The 20,602-nt window shown below is 45.1% G+C and overlaps 1 protein-coding gene and 1 long non-coding RNA gene across 6 annotated transcripts in view; both read right to left on the bottom strand.

The window, feature by feature from the left end:
* Window positions 1-1,530: 1,530 nt before the first annotated feature.
* On the bottom strand, window positions 1,531-7,960 carry LOC131820491 (uncharacterized). The gene is made up of 3 exons (XR_009349664.1): window positions 7,780-7,960; window positions 7,115-7,257; window positions 1,531-4,656 (listed from the first exon to the last, which is right to left on the bottom strand). It is a non-coding gene; the product is annotated as an uncharacterized LOC131820491 (long non-coding RNA).
* A 7,610-nt stretch (window positions 7,961-15,570) lies between these two features.
* DLC1 (DLC1 Rho GTPase activating protein) overlaps window positions 15,571-20,602 on the bottom strand; it is a 426,333-nt gene continuing 421,301 nt past the window's right edge. For all 5 annotated transcript variants that reach the window (XM_059156107.1, XM_059156112.1, XM_059156108.1 and 2 more), the window contains 3 exons: window positions 20,029-20,246; window positions 18,899-19,072; window positions 15,571-18,172 (listed from right to left, as the gene is read on the bottom strand). In XM_059156107.1, the coding sequence (XP_059012090.1) occupies window positions 18,052-18,172; window positions 18,899-19,072; window positions 20,029-20,246 (513 nt within the window). In that variant the 3' untranslated portion in view covers window positions 15,571-18,051. The remainder of the gene's footprint in view (window positions 18,173-18,898; window positions 19,073-20,028; window positions 20,247-20,602) is intronic.

Here is a 20,602-nt window from a genome sequence, read left to right as displayed (position 1 = left end):
CACTAAGCCACCCAGGTGCCCTGGGGGAAAAATATTTTCTTAAAGACTATTTCATGACTTAAATTTTATGAAATTCAAGTTTCCGTAGCCATAAATAAAGTTTTATTAGAACATACCCGTGCTCATTGTGTCTTTGCCTGCTTTCACATTACTAATTCTGACTTGAATAAAATCGATTATTATTCACCATACTTATGTTCAAGAAAGTCATCAGGAATACTGAATTAGCAAGTACTGAACCATTGTTCCTGAGGGAAATACAGAAGTAGGTTTATCTGGAAGTCTCTGGTCACAAAAGTTTTGTCAAGAGATGAATACATATTCATCTTTTATGTGTGATGAATACATAAACACATTTTATGTGTATTTCTTTTTAAAGAAGTTTTATTTTTATATATTGTTTATTCACTAACATTGAACTCATGGTCAGTGTGCTCTTGGACAAAACTTCCCTAACACACACATTTGTCCCCTTAAAGTCACATAGCAGCCATCTTGTGCCCCTGGAGCACTATGCTTGGGTGCTATTTTAAACACCAAAATCACTCACCAAACACAGACACAAAATGACAGGAAATGGACCACAAAAAAGACATTTATGTTTGGTGTGAGAGCTGAAATGAGAAGACAGAATGTCACCTTGTCCAACTTCACGTCTGGGAACATAGGTGTCAGGCGACTCACAGTTTTCACTGCTCTGCCCACGTCCATGAGTGACTGCAAAGGCGCTACAGTACTGCTTTGGGGTTATAAATATATTTTAGTCAGTGGGCAAATTTGTAACTACAGAATCCAAGAATAATGAAGATTCACCGTCCTAGCAGCAGAGACGATATGGACTGCAAAATCCGTAATATTTACTGGCCCTTTATAAAAGAAGTATGCCAGACCCTGCCACCCAGTGTTCTTAGCTTTCCCCCCAAAGGTAGTGAAATGGGCACAAAGGGACACCATCATGACGCCCAAACTAGAGGGCGCTCATAAGGAAGAGCAAAATGAAATAGGTTATGAGATCAGGAAACTGGGAGCTCATGTAATTGAAGGTGGAAAGAATTTCTAAACTGTCGGACAAAGCTTCAGTTTCTTCTCATCACAGATCTTCTGGTTTTCATTCAACGAACATTTTTTCCCAGTACTTTTTAATGTGCATGGGTCTGTACCCGGTGTCCGGTTTAATCAATAACCCTTTTGGGCGCCTGGGTGGCTCAGTGGGTTGGGCCGCTGCCTTCGGCTCGGGTCATGATCTCGGGGTCCTGGGATCGAGTCCCGCGTCGGGCTCTCTGCTCGGCGGGGAGCCTGCTTCCGTCTCTCTCTCTCTGCCTGCCTCTCCGACTGCTTGTGATTTCTCTCTGTCAAATAAATAAATAAAATCTTTAAAAAAAAAAAAAAAAAAAATCAATAACCCTTTTACCTGGTCAGTGCATTGTAACCGAAGCAGTGAAAGGCAGGGAGAGAAGAGAAGACCTGAAGCAAAGCCTAGTCGGTTTATCTTGGAGCTATCTATACCTATCTATCTATCTATCTACTTGGATGTATGGACTTGGAGATGTATAGACTTGGAGAAGCAGCCTCTGAAACAGATGATTTTTAACACTTGTTTGCTTGTTATGACTTTTTTTTTTTTAAGATTTTATTTATTTATGTGACAGACAGAGATCACAAGTAGGCAGAGAAGCGGGCAGAGAGACAGAGAGGAAGAAGCAGGCTCCCTGCCAAGCAGAGAGCCCAATGTGGGGCTCGATCCCAAGACCCTGGGATCATGACCTGAGCCAAAGGCAGAAGCTTTAACCTGCTGAGCCACCCAGGTGCCCCTGTTACGACTTCCTGATTGCAGAAAAGTTTTGAGACAGCTCACCACCAAAGCACATGCTAACAGGATGAGGGAGACTAAGGGGGTGTGTGCATGGGGAGCCTGAGAAGTTGTGCACCACAAGGGGGCCCTGGGCTTGTTACATGGAGTTGCAAATTTGAATTTCAGGTTCTCATCTCAAAACACTCGGGTTGGGGGAGATAAAGTCAGTTCTGAGAGCAAACTTCGTGGACAGAGGGCTTTCTGCAGTCCTTAGGAGTCACACGGTTTCCTGATATGAGGTTTCTCAGAGTGGAACCCGGAGGGACGGGGCCCCGGCTCCACAAACTCAAGCCGATCCAAACCAAATGCTTAACTGCTTCCTACCACAATGGAAACGCAACTCTGTATTTAATTTGGAACCTACATATTAAATGTCTGACTATTTACTTTCCCCATGTCTGGCCATACCCGAAAGAAAGAACCTAAAGTACCAAGAGGAGTGATGCCCGGAATAATTTTGAAATTGCCCTTCATGGGAGACTTTCTCACCCGGCCTCTGGCTCAGGGTTGGAAGGCATCCGTTTGGCGCTGAGAGAGACCGTAGTTTGTTGTTAACCGAGGGGGCAATCCGTAGACTAGAAATTTTAGACTGCTGTGGGGTCTAGAGGGCCGGCAGGCAAAGCCAGGAACTTTTCTCAGGAAACGGTTCGGGGCCCACCCTAGCCATGAACAAGTCACGGCTTTATTCTACAGGGAGGGCGAGAGGTGATTTCATCCTGGAAGATTTTCAAAGGCCACCACCCCGGGAAAAAATTCCAGCAATGCTTACATTTCTATGGACCAAAAAAGAAAAAGGAGAAGAAAAAAAGCGTGTTTCTCCGAAGCCCCCCATGGCGAGCAGCATACCTGAAGTACCATTACTACTCCTTCCCTGACCCTTCGTCTAGGAGACATATTTCTTCTTCCTACTTCTTGCCATGGAGACAGAAGCTTAGATCAATTAAGGACTGGAGTCCTAGAACCCGGCTCCCACTGCGATTTTCCGCCAGTCAGGCGCTGTTACAGCCAGCCACCAGAGCTCGTGGTATCAAAATGTGGCCGTGGGTGGAACATTAAGTAACAGGCCGCGTTGGGGGACAGAGGAGTTCTGCTCACCTCCACCCCATAAGCACACACACCCAGCACCATCAGCTCGGCCTTTCCCTAAACCAACCTCATTCCCGAGCCCGGCAGTGGGGGCTGCCAAGTCCTCACGGGGGTCGGGACTCCTCTAGCCCCCTGAAGAGCTGACCGTCCACCTGTGCGTTCGATCTCATGAAGTGGCTTCCACGTGAGAGGGATCACACAGTGTGTCGCTGAACTGGGCATCTCTGCATTGAAACCCCGTGCTCCCTCTCCCTCCCAGCTCCTAAGCTCTCTGTACACCTGAGACCAGGCAGGTGCTAGAGATAATGCTCAAAAAATGATCAGACGAGGAGACCCTAAGCCCTTTCATGTTGGGGATTAATTTGAAGGGATTTGTCAGGCACAGGGTTCTCCTCCTGGCTTAGTGGAATCCCACACTCTCCTTGTGGACTGGGGTGGAGAAGCCCCTTCTTGAACTGCATCTTTGAACCAAGACGCGGCCCCTCCCATGGTCCTGGCAAGTGACATTTGGAAGCACTAAAACCGTAGTGTCAACTCAGAGTGTCAACTCAGAGTCTGAACAGAAAACCTCAGTGCGTCAACCTCATTTACACTCTTTTACTTTTATCTTCCCAGCTTGTTGCAAACAAATTAAGTCTCTTGGTGGTTCCTTACGGCTTCTTCCAGAGGTGAGGCTTTAGGCAAAGATAAGGGAGTGTGAAAAGAGGCCCTTTCTCTGAGAAGAGAAATGTGAGGGTTGAGAACAGAGATTGGCGATTAAATTACATATAATACGTTTCCTGTCCATTACAGACTTACATCTGACAGTTCAAAGATTTTGCTTAAGTCTCGATTTCTGTGTGTGAGCCGTTTGTGCCGAGTGAAAAGAGTTCTTCAGATTTTATTGCGTATTATTTTTTAAAGGAGAGGTGCTTGGGTAGGTGAGTAGGTGAATGACTGGAAAAGTTAGCTCAGATACAATCACACCCACCAGGGCGCACGTAAAACAGAGTCCCAAGGAAAATTGTCAGAGTAATTTGCAGCCCAGAGATGGAATGCAATTACAAACAGCTCTGGTGCAGCCCTCGATAGCTGAGACCTTAATACAAAGGAGGAGAAACATACCTTGTGAGCATTTAGATGGCCATTCTCTGGGGGAAAAAAAAAAAGACAAGACCCAGCATCCATTGCAAATGTGTCTGTCCATCCTCGCCCTACTTAAAATTTCCTCCAGGCTCCATCCATCCTAACTCAGAGGACAAATGCTGATTTGGATTGATGGTGTCGCAGAGTCCAGACTGACAAAAGGACAAGAAGGATAGCCACCCTCCAGGTTCCTCGCTGCTCTCTGCATGTCATTAAGGGGGCAATCCTAGACCCCCCAAGATACTCGCTTATGAATTGTTAGATTTCTCTTCCCACGGTTAGATGGAGGTTCCAAGTCAGCATCTCTTACTGGTCGTGTGGCCCTAGATCCTTGCATGTAGTAGGTGTTTGGAAATGTTGGCGAGGCTGCTGTAGGCATGGACTGGAGGAAGAAGCTCCTTATCCAGCAGATACAGACCATGAGGCAGCCTCCCGAGCCCTCCATTTTTCTGAGCCTGGAGCTGGAGCAAGAGCTTTTCCTAGTAGAAAATACTTTTCTTCGTCCTTCAGCTTCAAAGGCAAGCCTTGTTGTAAAGCAGAGTGTCTGTTCTGCTAACCTTTTTTCGTACTCTGGGCATATGACAGGCACTGGGCTAGGTGTTGAGGAGAGAGAAGGAAGTAAGGGAATGTTTGCCCCTGACGAGGCTGCTGTCTGGTCATAGCAGACCCAGACCAAAACCCAAACAAATCAAAATAAAACAAAGCACAAATCCAGACGATGACAAAATACTGTGGCAAAACAGAACTCAGAGGGAGGACACTTTACCCACCCTGGGGCCTTCCTAGAGTCTCTCGAACCATGAATTAGCGTGAGCGAGGCAGGTTAAAATTTTCCACTTGGCCGTTTTACAGAAGTGTTTGGAAATGTGAGCAGGCAGGACCCTTCGGTCACCTGGGGGGACGCCCGTGGCACTGCCGGGTGGCGCCCATGTCAGTGACGAGGACGGGGGGTAAGGACAGAGCCTTGCTGGGGCTTTTCCAGCTCCTCGCCAGCCAAAACATGGATTTCATTTTGTTTTGTTTCTGTTTCAACCCTTGGGGACTTCACATTTTGAAAACTGGTATCTGGTCAATGAAAGTGCTTTAAGCAAACCTAATTAATTAGTTTTCTCATAATTTATCAAACCTACCTATTACCACCAATGGAAGCTTCTGACCATCCAGGTCAGCAAATGACACCATACTGGGGAGGATGTAATTCCTTATAAATCAACAAAGTGTTTTAATCAATTTGTACAGATTTATTGTGCTAAGATAGGCTTGGCATCAGCCTTTTCCTCAGGTCCTTTTTATTTTTATTATTATTTTTTTAAAGATTTTATTTGTTTATTTGACAGACAGAGATCACAAGTAGACAGAGAGGGAGGCAGAGAGAGAGGGAAGCAGGCTCCCTGCTGAGCAGAGAGCCCCATGCGGGACTCGATCCCAGGACCCTGAGATCATGACCTGAGCCGAAGGCAGCAGCTTAACCCACTGAGCCACCCAGGTGCCCTTATTTTTGTTTTTTAAAGATATTAAAGTAAGGGTGTCTCAGTGGGTTAAGCATCTGCCTTTGGCTCAGGTCACGATCTCAGGGTCCTGGAATCAACCTTGCATAAGGCTCCCTGCTCAGTGGGAAGCTTCCTTCTCCTCCCCACTCTGCCTGCAGCTCACCCTGCTTATGCTCTCTCTCTCAAATAAATACATAAAATCTTAAAAAAAAAAAATAAAGATATTAAAGTTGTAACTGGTACACACAAGCTTTCTGAATCAGGGAGTGTGTCTGAATACCAGAGAGTCTTAAGCAAATTTCTGACTTACACAACTAATGTGCACACTTACTTTAAGTTTTTTTGCTTGACGCAGGTCACCCTTTTTTCCATTCCACCTCACCATGAAGCCTCCAGCCCATTATGGAAGGGATTCCTGACCAAAATTCTTTGTCTCCAATAAACTAGGGTATTCAGGAGCCTAAAATATCAAATCAAGGAGGGGCCCTGGGTGGCTCAGTGAGTTAAGCCTCTGTGTTCAGCTCAGGTCATGATCTCGGGGTCCTGGGATCGAGCCCCACATCGGGTTCTCTGCTCAAGCCGGGAGCCTGCTTCCTCCTCTTTCTCTCTGCCTGCCTCTCTGCCTACTTGTGATCTCTGTCTGTCAAATAAATAAATAAATCTTAAAAAAAAATAAAAAAATAAAAAAATGCCAACTTAAGGAAAAAACAAAACATACCAAACGAAAACTCTTAGTTTCCTGATAATTATCAAGGATCTCCCTATCCCACAAACCCCGGAATCTTTTATAAGGTGACCTGTAGGCATGTTGCAGGCACTCCAGGGCCCAGATAGCATGGGGGGATGGGGCGGGGGTGGGGGGAGGGGAGCGTCTCTGCTCTTCCTAAAGCCAGGCCTCCTCCGGGTCATCCCTGGTTTCAGCTGCCCCCTTTACCCTTCCAAACGCATGCCTGAGGCCAGGCTTCTCTCCGGAGCCTTGCTGCCAGATTTCCATCGCCTGGGGCAGCTAGATGTCCTGCGCAATCTGCCAGATGCCCACGGCTCACTGGACTTCCCCATAGTCAGCTCAGATTGTTTCTGCTCCCGCCTGAAGGGCGTAGCTTTAAGGGGGAGCATCACCTTCTGCCGGGCTGCATTTCCGTGTTGGGGCCTTATCGCCAGTCACCAATCTTCCTTTTACCCCGAAGAAGCTGGCCCCAAAGCCTGCTCATTCGGCCTCCTCCCGCTGTGTTCCCGCAGCCCCCTCTTGGTTCTGGGGCTCATGTGGGGATTGCTGTGGGGGACCCCGTGGCGGATCTCTGTGGGGATTGCTGCGGGGGACCCCGTGGCGGATCTCTCCCTGCCGGCGCACCCCCTCCGCCCCGCCCGCCCCGCAGACTGCTCCTTCAGAGCTTCCTAAAGCTTCCCGGTGCCTGTAGGGTGACACACAAATTCTTTAGAACTGTGTGTGAGGCCCCTCCCCAATCTCACAGGTGCTCGCTTCTCCAGGTCCTTCTCTTGCCAAACCTTCCTGGACACAACCCGCTCCCCCTGCCATGCAGAGCCCTCCCCGCCTGCTCACCGAGCCAGACTCCTCCAGGCCGCTGGGAACGCCGCCCCGTCTCCTCCATCATCCTTCAACACCCGGCTCACCCGTCATCTCCTTCTCTGGGCCTCCAGGCGGAGTTTCCACTAGAGCACGTTTTATTGAAATTATTTGTCTCCCTGAAAAAAAAATAAACACATCTTCAAGTCAAAAGGGGTGACAGTTTTGTGCCTTTCCTCTGTTGGTTTGTAGCAGGGACCCCACACGTTTGTTGAATGATGAACCAAGTAAAGATCTAGGGCTAGTGGTTCTGGATTCTAGAGACTCCATAAAGGAACGAAGCCATCAAAACTTCACCCCGGGGGCCTGGCGAACTTGAGCTTGGACAGTATCAACCTTAATTAATATTAATCTTACCAGGGGCACCTGGGTGGCTCAGTCGGTTAAGTGTCTGACTCTTGGTTTCAGCTCAGGTCATGATCTCATGGGTAGTGGGATCAAGTCATGTGTCAACCTCTGGGCTCTGCAGGGAGTCTGCTTGAAATTCTCTCTCTCTGCCCCTCCCTCTGCTTTCTCTCTCTTTCAAATAAAATAAAAAAATCTCAAAAGATATTAATCTTGTGAGTATCTATGGTTTATTTTAGCAGATGTTTAAAAGAAGAAAGAATAAGAAACAGACATTCAGAAATAATAATACATACTGCTTCTGATGCGTTGGGCACGGTTGTAATATCTTTATTCTGATTGACTCCATTTTACATATATGAAAACTAAGGTTGGGACACCTGGGTGGCTCAGTTGGTTGGACGACTACCTTCGGCTCAGGTCATGATCCTGGAGTCCCGGGATCGAGTCCCGCATCGGGCTCCCAGCTCCACGGGGAGTCTGTGAAAGACCCCTCTCCTAGATAGACCCCTCCCCTAGTAGATAGATAGGATAACTAACTGCTTGTTTGCTTTTCTGTAAACCGCTGGCTTTCAGGTATGAAATTAGGTTATCAATTGTGTGTGAATTGCTCTCTTACCTTTCTCTAGCCGCGTGGCTTATAGAAATAATAGAGACGCCATGATGGCACTCCTCCCTTCCCCCTTCTTGCTCCCCTTCCCCACCTTTCCTTTCGCGCCCACGGGCCCTCATAACCAATCAGCTTACTCCCCCCTCCCCGCCGCTCTCTTCGGGCGCGCGGGTCCCTGGAGCCAACCCGCAAACTCCAAGTATGCCTTTTTCAAAAGTTCAAACTGTCCACCAATCAATTGCGCCCCACCCAAAACTTGTTTGTACCTTCCTATAAAAGACCCTGCTTCACTCCGGTCGGGGTGCTCGGTTAGCTGGAGCTGCCGACCACCCGCCGGTACCTGCGTGACAATAAACCTCTTGCTGTTTGCATCCAGTGGCAGTGTTGGATTCTTGGGTAAGGGGATCCGCGGGTCTTTCATCTGCTTCTCTCTCTGACCTTCTCCTCGCTCATGCTCTCTCTCACTGTCTCTCTCTCTCAAATAAATAAATAAAATCTTTAAAAACAAAAAACAAAAAACTGAGGTTAATGAACCAGGTCCCTGACATCACAGCATTCGTATAAATGGTGGTTTGACCTCTGAGAATCTGTCCAGAGTCTGTGCTCCTACCTGGGAGGGGTAGGATAATAGAATAGAATAATAATAACAAAGACCAGCGGCTCACAGAGCTAAGTGCTGGTGGTGGGCTACAGGCACGTTCTGCTCTAAATGCTTTATGGGATTTCTCTGCGAGGGACTCCAACAACTTAACCAGCAGTGCCCTGTTTTGCCTCATCTGCAAAATGGGATCATGATGCCTCCCGACCTCACAGGTTTGCAGTGAGGATTAAATAGGGTAATACACGGAAAACCCAGAATGGGACAGGCCTAGCCTAAATGAACAATTTCTCATGCAACCCCAGAGCTACTCCCAGCTTTGGGGAATAATGATGGGGAAAGTAGAAGGCCAGTGCAGGCTGGCAGTGCTGACCGGCCGAGCCCCACAAGAGCCAGGGGTGTGACTGAAAGTCAGGGCCCCTCGCTGGAGGTCATCTCAGAGAAAGGGCTGGCCCTGAGTAGTGCACTGGTTGTTTCACTGGGGAGAAACACGTAAGCCCCTTCAGGGTGACTCTTTCCCGGATGCCAGCCAGCCTTAGCCCATGTGTCGCTGTGGTCGAAAACCTCTGGGCAGTCACAGCCCCTCTGAGTCTGTGTTCACTTTAGAAAGATCAGGTACATGGGTTCAGCCATCTCACAAGCCCCATGAATTTCAACCTTCTCTGCCTCCACGGTCCCGAGGCTCTGACTCACCAAGATACTTTATCAGCCCGTCCTTCCTTGCCACCCCAGAGGAAGGCATGTTCCCGCCATTTTGAAGGCCACCCTTCCCCCAGCTACGCCACGTTTTCCCCACCACACAGGCACTTTGGTGTCCTCTGTGTACCCTTTCCCTCTCCGTTGGGGAACTTCCTTTGTCTTCAAACCTATATATTCACCCCCTTAGTTACTTCAAACCCAATCTGCGTGCTCCTGAACTTCAGAAAATTTTCCCAGTCTGCCTTCCCTGGCTACCCGCCCCCACTCCGACCCCCACCCCCGACCCCTATGGTTATCTCCTTTACCAGCCGGACTTGCTGAGGGACTATTAGCTCTCACTCCAGGGCCTTCCTACCTCCAGTAATATTCCTCTAGAACAATTTGGATAGTTCTCCTTGGCCAAAGCGGGCAAACGCTCAAGATCCCGGAGTTTCCCTAGCCAAGACAGGCTGAATATTGTCTGTTAATAGAAGCAAGAGAAACACAAAGTGATCTTTCTGCTTTGTACATTAAAGGGATCCTAAGAAACTAATTTAAAGTGTTGTTTTTACAGGTTTCTTTGTTTTGTGTGTGTGTGTGTGTGTGTGTTTTGGAGGGTGTGGGGTGCAAGGGGAGGCACATGCAGGTATAAGAAATGACAGAAATGAAGGAAAGGACTGAGGGACACAGAGGGAATGGCCAGTTTGGGAGGCCCGGGGAGGGCCCTGGAGTCAGGCTGGTTTGTGGGATGGAGAGAGAGAAGTCACAGGAGAGACAAGGAAGAAATATGGCCAGAGGGGAGCAGATCCACATGACAAGAGGGCAAGAAAAGGAATAGGCCAGGAAGTTAGGGTGAAAAGTGAAATAAGAAATGGCATTGCAGTGGTCAACATGAAAGAGTCTGGTTCTTTGGGGGTCTCCCAAACCCAGAGGCAGAGGCAGAGGCAGGAGGGGCGGAGCCTGATTTCAGGATTTTAGCGAGTGTATTTCAGTAATTAGAAACACTGCCTTGGTCCTTCTTTTGTTTGCTTCCTTCTCATACTGCTTCTTTCTTCTTTTGTTGCTTAAATGAGGCTTTTGTTTTATTTGGAGGCACTGGCGCTCCTAGTCCCTGATTTTATCTTCATTTGTACTTTTCTTGGGATTAAGTCAGTTTAGGATCAGAGAAAACTAGAATGTGGATGACAGCAAATAAATGGAGTTAGTCTTCAAAAGGGCTTTCTTATTCTGTTAGGTCTGCTGTGTCATGAAAAAGCAAAAATCATGAAAAATGGCCCCTGGTCCCTGGATGTCAGACTGAACTCTCCATTGAAGTCATTCAAAAGGGGAGGTCATGGATGGTCCTGTTGGATGTCTCAGGGTAGAAGGCCCAACGGGAGATGCCCACAGGTGGCACTGAGGCAGAGGTCAGTCTGACTCAGGAGTGTTTAGGTCCGGCATTAAGTCGGTTGAAAGCAAACCAATAAGCCAAGAAACCAACAGCTATACCATTAGTCTTCCTTCCCAGCCAAGTCATTTTGCTTCTGGAAATTTAGCATCTTCTTCTCTTTGCAGCAAGTGGCAGGAAAACGTATTCCATTTTCAGTGTTCTGGGTCTTGGAATAAAATATTCTCTAACTCTTTGAGATGTTGCAACATTTCAGGGCGTCCTAAGGGTTCAGATTTCCTTTGCTTTAATAATCTTTACAGACTGTGTGAACTTCAAAATAAAGCTTGGCTTCTCTTTGTTATTGGAAAAAATACATCCTATCAGCCAGCCCTAGAAGTCAGGAAAACGAGTTTCTCTGGAGCATGACATTAAATTCCCCATTTCCTTGATTAATTATCTCCTGTGCTAAGTGCTTGCTTGAGCAGGGTGAGGAAGCTTCATTGAGCTTCCATGGGAGGGGTGGCTAGCCTTGGACCACAGTCTTTAGCCTAAAAAACCGTCATAAACTGCTCTTCTTTGAGAACATGCTCAGATCACGAACCACCCAAGGTATTTCCCACATCTTTCTAAGAGGCTTCTGGCTTTGATCACCAGTTATACATTATATACATCTTTACTGAAAATAAGAAAAGAAATAGATTATTTTAAGAAATTATACTGTTTAATATCACAGATCTTTGACAACTTTGGAGAAGGATAGAGCATGTTAAGAAATAGCCCTTTGAGGCAAAATGCTAGGAACGTTTGGTGAAGATCCTTGTCTTGTTTGGAGTTGTTACGACTGACCTTTGCACTCAGACATCCCACTGTTATCAAACCTGGATCAGGAACCCCTATCACTGGGGGATACCATGGGCTCTGACAGCTGTCACCAGGTGGCCGGTATCATCAACATGAAAGGAAGCCTGGACACCGGATTCGAGGAAACTGAGGGGACAGGCTCAGACCACGAAGGGACAACCGTTGTTTAGTCCCAACAGCAACATCAGTGAGGATGCCTTGGCTCTCAGCCAGCAGAGCAGAATAATCTGAATTAGTAAACATCCTTTCAGATCAGCTACATCTTTATCTTTGGTTCGGAAATGTACAAATACTCTAGCAGCAAAGGAAAGAGGTCAATCAGCTCAAGCTTGAGAAACTCAGAAGCCTGCCATGGGCTGGAAGAGACGCAGTTTGATTCCCATGGAATTTTGAGTGAGTTATCTGAGCTGAAATGTGGCCAGGAAGATTTTAATAAATAATTACTGTATTCCTTCCTTCTTTCTACTCTCCCCTCCACTTCTCTCCCCTCCCTCCTCAACCCTCCCCTCCACTTCTCTCTCCTCTAGCCCTCCCCTTTCTCTTCCTTCCTTTTTCAAAGAAGATTGTTACTGGTGGAAAAGAGAGATGGGAATTGGAAGTACTCTTGGATCTTTGAAATCAAACTTGCACTAACGCAGCAGCCACTAGCTACCTGTAGCTATTTAAATTTAAACTGATACGAAATTTAAATGAAACTAAGCAGTCAGCTCCTGGGTCACATGACCCACATTTGCAGTGCTCAACAACCACACAGGGCCGGTTAGCCCAGAGAGGGAAAATTTCCATCCCGGCAGAATGCTCTGTTGTACGGGCTGCTGTCGAATTTCTTGAATTCCTTTGCAAATATTATATCTCTACTTTGTTTCTTTAAGCCTCCCCACTTCTTTGAGCTTCTTCCTGTATAAAATGAGTCTAAAAGGTTTCCTTCAAAGGACTGCTGTGAAATTTAAATGTGACATTAACTGTGTGTAATGCACATATCCCAGTACCCAGCGCATTATAAGTGTAGAACTAGGTAGGTCAAAAAGTCCATTCAGACTTGAGCTAGACACACTTGGACTTGAAAGTTACCTGCAAACTACAAAGCTTTCTGAAACAGTTTCCTTGGGAATTAGATTATTTTTACAGGATCAAATCACTCACCATGGTTGATGAGAGCCATTCTCCGAGTCCTAAAGAGAGGAAGGCCTTTTGCTTTCCAAAATGCTTTGTATCTTACTAGGAAAGAGAAAGAAATGAAAATCCCCTAAGAGGAGCAATGTTTCTAGACCCGAACTAATTTTTTTAAGTCCAATGAAATGAAAAAATCTCTGCAAAGATCTGTTTATACTATAGGTGTCAACACAGCCTTGGGCCCAGACAGGCAAACCACTGCTCTAATGGGAACTGTGTATACACAGCAAGGGTAATTACTTTGGGCTACAGCTGCCAACATGATTTAGCAAACTCCCTGCCTGCAAAGGACTGATGATCCCCTGGAGAATGGGCCCAAATTCATTGCAACTGCACAGACCTACATGAGCTCCCCCTGCCACAGGCTCTTTGAGGTCTTTTGTAATTTGCATTCCTTGGGCAAATGGAATTTAAATTCCTTAGGCAAATTTCATCCTGATGGAACACCAAGATGACATGCATGCCATGATCTCATTGTTGAGGATTTTTGCTTTATAATCATTAATGTATGCTTCAACAGGCAGGTGAGGTAAAGCATTTGGGTCCAATCCCACTTTGCTTTCATGAAAGCTCCTTTCCCTTTTACGAACCCTTACTTTTCAAAGCACCTTCACGAAGATCTCAGTTGTACTTTATGGTAAGATTGTATGTTGGGCAGGGCACAATGACATACTGCAGAAAGTCACAGGATCGGGGTTCTGGTCCTGAGCTGCACGTTCAGAAGCCTGTAGGTAGATGTTCCCCCTGTACTGCTGAAGCAGTATGAGACCAGAGGGGTTAGGCATGTTGCAATCAGAGCAGGGATCTAATTGTTCTCAGCTAGCAGAGGAGGGAGAACCTGTCCTGTTTCACAGGGAAGCCCAAGTGGAATCTTTGTAAGTTTCAAATGAGATATTCAACTTGCAAACAGAACTATAAATTCTTTCAAGCATTAACTTGAAGCCAAACTGCCTCATACGTTTTTTCCTACTTCATGTCACCTTCAGCATCTCAGTTGTAGGGATTATTTGAGACCTGGATTAATGTGATTATTTTGCTATGAACCTTCATTTTCCTAGAGTTCTTCTCAATTCTGATGCTAGGGCCATGCAGATTGGTTGCTACGATGAGAAATTTACCTTCTGATTGGGAAAGGTCAGCAAATGAAAGATGGTTGAGGCAGTGGATGTCAGTTGGAGTCTTGACTCCTTTCCCTGGTTCTGGGTATCTTAATTGTCACTACCTCTCTAAGGTATATCCTTATTTTAGAATACTTATGCTTCATGGGGTACATGTGAAGCTTAAATTAAGTGTGAAAAGTGGACAAAAATAAGGTCCCATGAATGATGTTGTAAAATTCTACACCTATCTATAGCCTTTGTCTCTCCCTGTACGTATACACACACACACACACACACACACCCCTAAATAGTGATGTTAGAAAGCACAGATTAGGATCGTCTTAATTTTTCTTTAGATTTTACTTTTCAAAAAATCTCACTAGTCTTCAACAGCTCTGGAAAAAAAAAAAAACAAAAAACAACTCTTAAAGAACCATCTGATGTTGCTCGTAGTTTCCAATTATTCTATCTATACTTTGGTGAGCAAGATGTTTTCAGGTTAATAACTGCCTTGAGTTTTGTTCCATTCTGATTGTAACACCCCCACCCCACCCCACAGGAGCCTGTCCTCACAGCCAGTACACAGCGGATCATTTTCTTTAGTGTCCGTGAGCATTTAGTTCTGTTTCGGGAGGGTGAAGGCATTTTGCTCACTGCCTGTCTTCAGTACTGAGCGCAGTGTGAGGTAAACAGTAGGCGTCGAGTAACTTGACTGAAGGAGTGGATGAAGTAAATGGGTTAGCCTGACAAAGCCAACTGAATGCACAGTGGTGTCAGTAAGGCTGTCTCCTACCTCCCGGTAACCTTCCGCAGCCTGGCTGACAACTAAGGTTGTAGGTATTTCTGGCTTCAGACATAGGTTTGGAATTCCTTTTTTTTCTTTTAAAGATTTTACTAATTTGTTTGATGGAGAGCACACAAGCAGGGAGAGTGGCAGGCAGAGGGAGAAACCAGCTTCTTGCTGAGCAGTGTTGGACGTGGGGATCGAGCCCCAGGACCCCAGGATTATGACCTGAGCCGAAGGCAGACTCTCAACCAAGTCACCTAAAGGCCCTGTGCCTTATTATTATTATTTTTTGAAGATTTTATTCATTTATCAGACAGAGATCACAAGTATGCAGAGAGGCAGGCAGAGAGAGAGGAGGAAGCAGGCTCCCCACTGAGCAGAGAGCCTATGTGGGGTTCAATCCCAGGACCTTGAGATCATGACCCGAGCTGAAGGCAGAGGCTTTAACCCACTGAGCCAACTAGCCACCCACCCTCCACCCCGCCCCGCGCCTTATTTAGCTCTGAGGAAACCAGGTCTGGAAGTAGAGAAGACAAAACAACAAAAACAACAAAAAAAACCCCTTTGGCCTCTGTGTGTCTTTTAAAAATTATTGCGGTTTCATTTTTCCCCCTCTAACTATGCCCAGACTGAGTGTCAGAATAAAACCTCTTCTGAAATGTTATCAGTTTCCGAGAAACAGTATTATGATTAAAACTCCATCACAAAGAACTCATTTAGAATCTGCGGGGACAGCCTCTCTATACAGCATCTACGCGTCTTCTCCAGCTTAAACTCTCAGATTTCTTTGGGTTTAACCCGTCCCCTCTCTGCAATCGCAAAAATGGGCAGTGATGCGCCCAAGCGAGGGCTCTGGCTGACGGCATCTCAGGTTCTCCCCATTCTCAAATAACAGAAGATGACTCAATGAGTTCCATTTAGCAAATAAATTTATTAGGTGCCTACAAGTACAAAACACTGAAAGCCGCTGTAGGAGATTATAAAGATGTGTAGAAGAGCCCTGCCCTCAAAGAGCTTACAATCTAGGTGATTAGTCACAATTAGTAAGTCGTGGCGATAGCACTTGAGGTGACTTACAGAGTTCCTGGAACATTCACGTCCTTGGAGTTCTGCTGTTGTCAAACTGTAAGGAATCCTTTCCACAGGAAAGCTGAACAGTGGGAAAGAGACCTTTTGTGGACTTAAACGGTGACCTTGGCTTTGCTTCTGAGCATCTTTCTCTCGCTGGTTCCTTATTCTTGTAACTTTCTCAGCATCGTTTCCTAATGACCTAATGACCTTTGTTAGGAGAGAATCTCCACGCTTCCTGAACCTTCACCAGGGTTTCCTGTTTGTTAGTGAGTGGCTCAGTGGCAGTTTGGCCTTGGAATGATTTGCAGTCCGATTTTTCCTTCAGCAAATCTGATTTTCATTTTAGTTGCTGCTAGAATGATATGCGTTGCAATCTGTGGTTTTAAGAGTAGGCGTGAGATGCAATACACAGGAAAGCAGGCCAGACCTTTCCCTTACTTTAAACATTTAATAGTGCACTTACGGATTATATTCTGTACAGATATAGAGCAAGTTATAAACCTCTTTTTTTTTCACTTAGATTGTATTCACGTAAAGTGTATTTACATTGGGAAAAAAAACAAAAGCTTTGAGGTACAAAACCCAAAAGAATATCTGAGGTATAAATACAAGTATATTTTAAATAATAATTTTTAACATGCTTTATCTATGTTTGAAAGCACAGTGGACATGTATACATGTTTATCTTAATAGAATGGTATATACAACATACAATCTTACAAATCTGAAAGCTATTAAAATTGAATATACAAGTACATCTTCATGAGGAACACTGATATCCAAAATACTCAAATTTTAAAACTCTAATCTTCCCTTCCCCCACAAATTCTTCAAAGAACCTTTGAAATAACACTGACAACGGTAACTAGATTATAACAAAATAAAAATCCTTCTTACAACTCTCACTCATACGTTATGCACTTCTGATCCATACAAAATTCACTAATACTGTCCCATGAGTCGGTCTGTATGGTTACAGTGCAACCTGGACAAAGACCACCTACCCTTCCGAGAAACTGTGCTGGTGCTTTTTTTTTTTTTTTTTTTTTCCCTATGGTAACTATTTTCCTTTACCACTAAAATATAGTCCAAGGGCATCGTTACAAAGGAAAAGAAAAAGAAATGAAGGGAAAATAAAGAAAAGAAAAAAGTTGCAACACCAGAAAAACTATTTGCTGAAAAGGACAAATCCAACAACTAAGCATGCGTAGCTTTCAGAAATGCGGTGAATAACAACAATCAGCACCTGTTGTTAAATTTTAATGCCACGGGTTAAATTTACAGGGATTTCCTTGGGATACATATAATTTCCTATGTTTTTGGTGTGTCCTTAAGAGTTTTGGTTATAAACATGAAAACACAAAGCATTCCAACAGGTAAAACGTTCTGAGGCTTGATTCGGGAGTAGATGTTAAGAGTGTTGAATTGTTTTATCTTGACTTATAAAACAAACATAAAAACCCCAAATGAAACTGTGCTTTGGAGCTAGTAAGTGTGGTAGGGGGAAAGGGGGGTAGTTTCTTTCCTGAACTAATTCATACTGGTTAAAAACTCTATCACTATCTGCAATCAGGTCTAAAGACAACCGTGTTTGAGAAGGGACACGGGAATCAATGGACTACAATTATTTGCAAGGGGAAGAGGTTGGTTAAAAAAAAAAAAAAGGAATGTGCTTAAGAACTTGGAGAAAAAAAGTAAGTGAACAAGGGTGTTGGGTCCCCTTTCTGGATGGGTCCACGGGCAGTCAGAAATTCCAGGTTAAACTAAACCTGACGCATCAAAATCCTTCTCTGAGGCTCCCAGTGTACCAGACACCGCGTCCAACATTTACGTCTCTGCCATTCAACCAGCAACAAACACACATACACACACTCCTCTGTGCAAACCTTTCTTTGCTCATCTCAGTGAGAAACAGCTCGAAGAGGACCATCTACTCCAGTGGATACACCAGTCCCCCAACATGCTGCAAATACAATGACATAGGGACACAGACACCGGTATCGCAAGAGAATGAAGTATCTTCATTATTTTCTGTAACGTCTTTATAGTTTTGCTTCTCAGAAGCAATTTGAATAAGAATACTTTTTTTTTTTTCTTTTGCACAGTCTTATATATTCCAGTCAAGGTCTATAATTTAGACCTTCAACAAACAGGAAGCAGCTTTAAAAACGTCTTAAATCGCTACAATTGATCCCCACATGCCATCTTAGTTTTTTCTTAGTTTTTCAGGACTAGACTCAGAGCCCAGTCTTCCAAGGACTGGCAAAGGGCGTCCAGAAACCAGCGTCCAGACAGTGGACACAGCCACTCGGCTTCCATAATCACCTAGATTTGGTGTCTTTGGTTTCAGTGTTCTGATTGCTGAAAGAGTCTCGGATCTTCACGACTTCAGCTGCACACAAATGTCCAAAAGATTTTGTGTACCACTCTGGCATGTGGCCCCTGCAATGGAAAGGAAAGGCAGATGGGTTCTCCGCACTGGCAAGCATTGAGAGAAGCCGGATGGAGCTCTGAGTACACTTCCAAGTCTTGATCCAGAAGCCACGTAAACAAAGATTACTCCTGATAGGCCCGGGTAACCTCCTGGCACGGCCACTGCCCTTTTGGAACCAGAAGTTCCTCAAGGAACAACTTACTGAGTACAGATGCTGAGTGACATTGTTCAAGGAAAGCTCGAGCATACAGAACAAAAACTGATCACACAGATGGCTGAAAATGTACCGAGATGTAAAGACTGTAAGTAAGAATTTAACCACTTGTAAAGTTTTGAGAGGTTCATGTTTTGGCTGTACTGCTGAATTTCATTGAGTTTTCTGGGATGAGCACTCATTCGATTAATTACTGAAACATAGGTTTATTCATATATATTCAGATTTTAAATACCTTTGAATATAAAATGAGAATTATCTGCTTGCTAGCTCAAGCTCTAAGTTCCTATGGTTTTAAATGTACGGCAGAAGTCTACTACCACTTTCTCTAAGGGATCGAAATTAGGAAGCAGTCTCACAGAGACCACGAAACAGGAAGGGGTTACTTTATGAAAACTGCTCTTTAGGGAGTAAATAAGATACAATGATGTGTTCACGTAAGCCATTCTCTGTACCAGACAAAAAGTCTCCTCCTCCTCCTGACCCTCACCATATCACAAAAATGAGAACCAGGACCTACCTTAAATCAGCTCTGCACATGTAGGTGAGTTTGGATTTCCCTGACCCGCAGGGTTCGATCAGATACCTGGAGAGAAGTACATTGACTCGCACCCCTGCCACAGGGGCCCGGTCATGATCCACGGACGTGAGTAAAAGGGCACATGCCCCCTTCGGTAAATTGGTCCTCCATGTTCTGTAGAGATAAAACCAGAGGGAAAAAGATGGATTCTCCTAGAAGCCAAGCTGAAAATGGGCCCTTGTGTCAGAAGAGACAGCTGAGAGGCAGGATCAGTTCCTGTGCTGTGTGACCCAGTCCTGGAGAGGTGACTTCCTCTGAACTTGTCCAAGGGCTCTCAAAAGAGCAACTCCATACAGAGCCGCTACAGCGTGTTTATATTCACACACCAGTTCTCTGAAGGAGAACCAGGGTGATATGGGACTGAAAACCATTTTTACGTTTCACGAATATACTAGCACGTGGACATCCAAATGAGTAGTGCTCTGTTGGAAAGCTCTGGACTAATGATGTGCCATTTCCTAAAGGATTTTGGAAATTCCTCATTCGATACTGTCTCCAGAGAGTTTACAGATTATATACAGTTCGGCTTTAACCACAGCTCCCTTGGGACTTCAATGTTATTTCCTGGCTTATGCATTCAATAGCTGTTTCTAGCGAGAAAATCTGTCCTAAAAGGGGCAAGAATCTGCTACCAGTGAACACAGCCAATTGACTGTGCCTCTATTTATTATATTTTTAAACTTTTAAAAGATTTTATTTATTTATTTATTTGAGAGAGATTGAGAGCGTGAGTGTGGAGAAAAGCAGACTCTGTGTTAAGCACAGAGGCCAATGCGGGGCTCGATCCCACGATCTGGAGATCACGACCTGAGCCCAAATCAAGAATTTGGATGCTTAACCAACTGAGCCACCCAGGTGCCTGGAATGTGCCTCTATTTCTGAGTTCAATTCCAAAAGCATTTTAACTATTTTCAGGGATGAACATGCGGTTGGCAGACATATAGATACATTTTCCGTACTGGAAGGGTTCAACAGAAGCGTATCTTCTACTTCACATAATTTTACCATCTCATCACATTCAGTGACACCAGGTGCATCCCTGCTACAGTGATCCATCTGGAAGTTCTTACCTCAGAACAACGTAGTCCCGGGCAGGATGGGGCGCCATACTGTTTTGGACATACTGGTAAATTTCAGTTTGGCTGTCCAGGATTTCAATCACTCTGGAATCCAACAGGTCTACGTCCCAGAGGTGTTGCTCTTTGAGTAGGCGCTTTAAGATTTCCTCAGGCATGGCAGGGACTTCAATGGTGGACCGCCAAAGCCTCAGAGGAGGTCCTTCGCTCACCTGAAGAGGATGTTTTTTTCAGTGCTAAGACAACTCATACACACCTACACTTTGAAGGCATACTGCCAGCTGTATTTACAGTCACGTGCTTGCAGACTAATTATTACCTATATGCTGGTGTCCCTGGGTATATTCAGGAGCAGGCCAGAAAACCTGGCCTTTGACCAATTTTCCGGTCAAAATTATTAACATCTCTCTTCCTGGGATTCATATTAGGGTCAATGCAAGAAAACTAAGATCATTTATCTGCATACTAACACCTGCATGGCCATCTAGATGCTCTCCACTTTTTCTCTCTTTTCAAGGTGGTAGAGACAGGATCAAGAAATACTATCATGGGCCTCATGCTAAGCCAT

Source organism: Mustela lutreola, chromosome 18 (assembly GCF_030435805.1).
Source record: "Mustela lutreola isolate mMusLut2 chromosome 18, mMusLut2.pri, whole genome shotgun sequence".
In the NCBI taxonomy this organism is placed as follows: domain Eukaryota; kingdom Metazoa; phylum Chordata; class Mammalia; order Carnivora; family Mustelidae; genus Mustela; species Mustela lutreola.
This window is presented reverse-complemented; position numbering and strand designations above follow the sequence as displayed.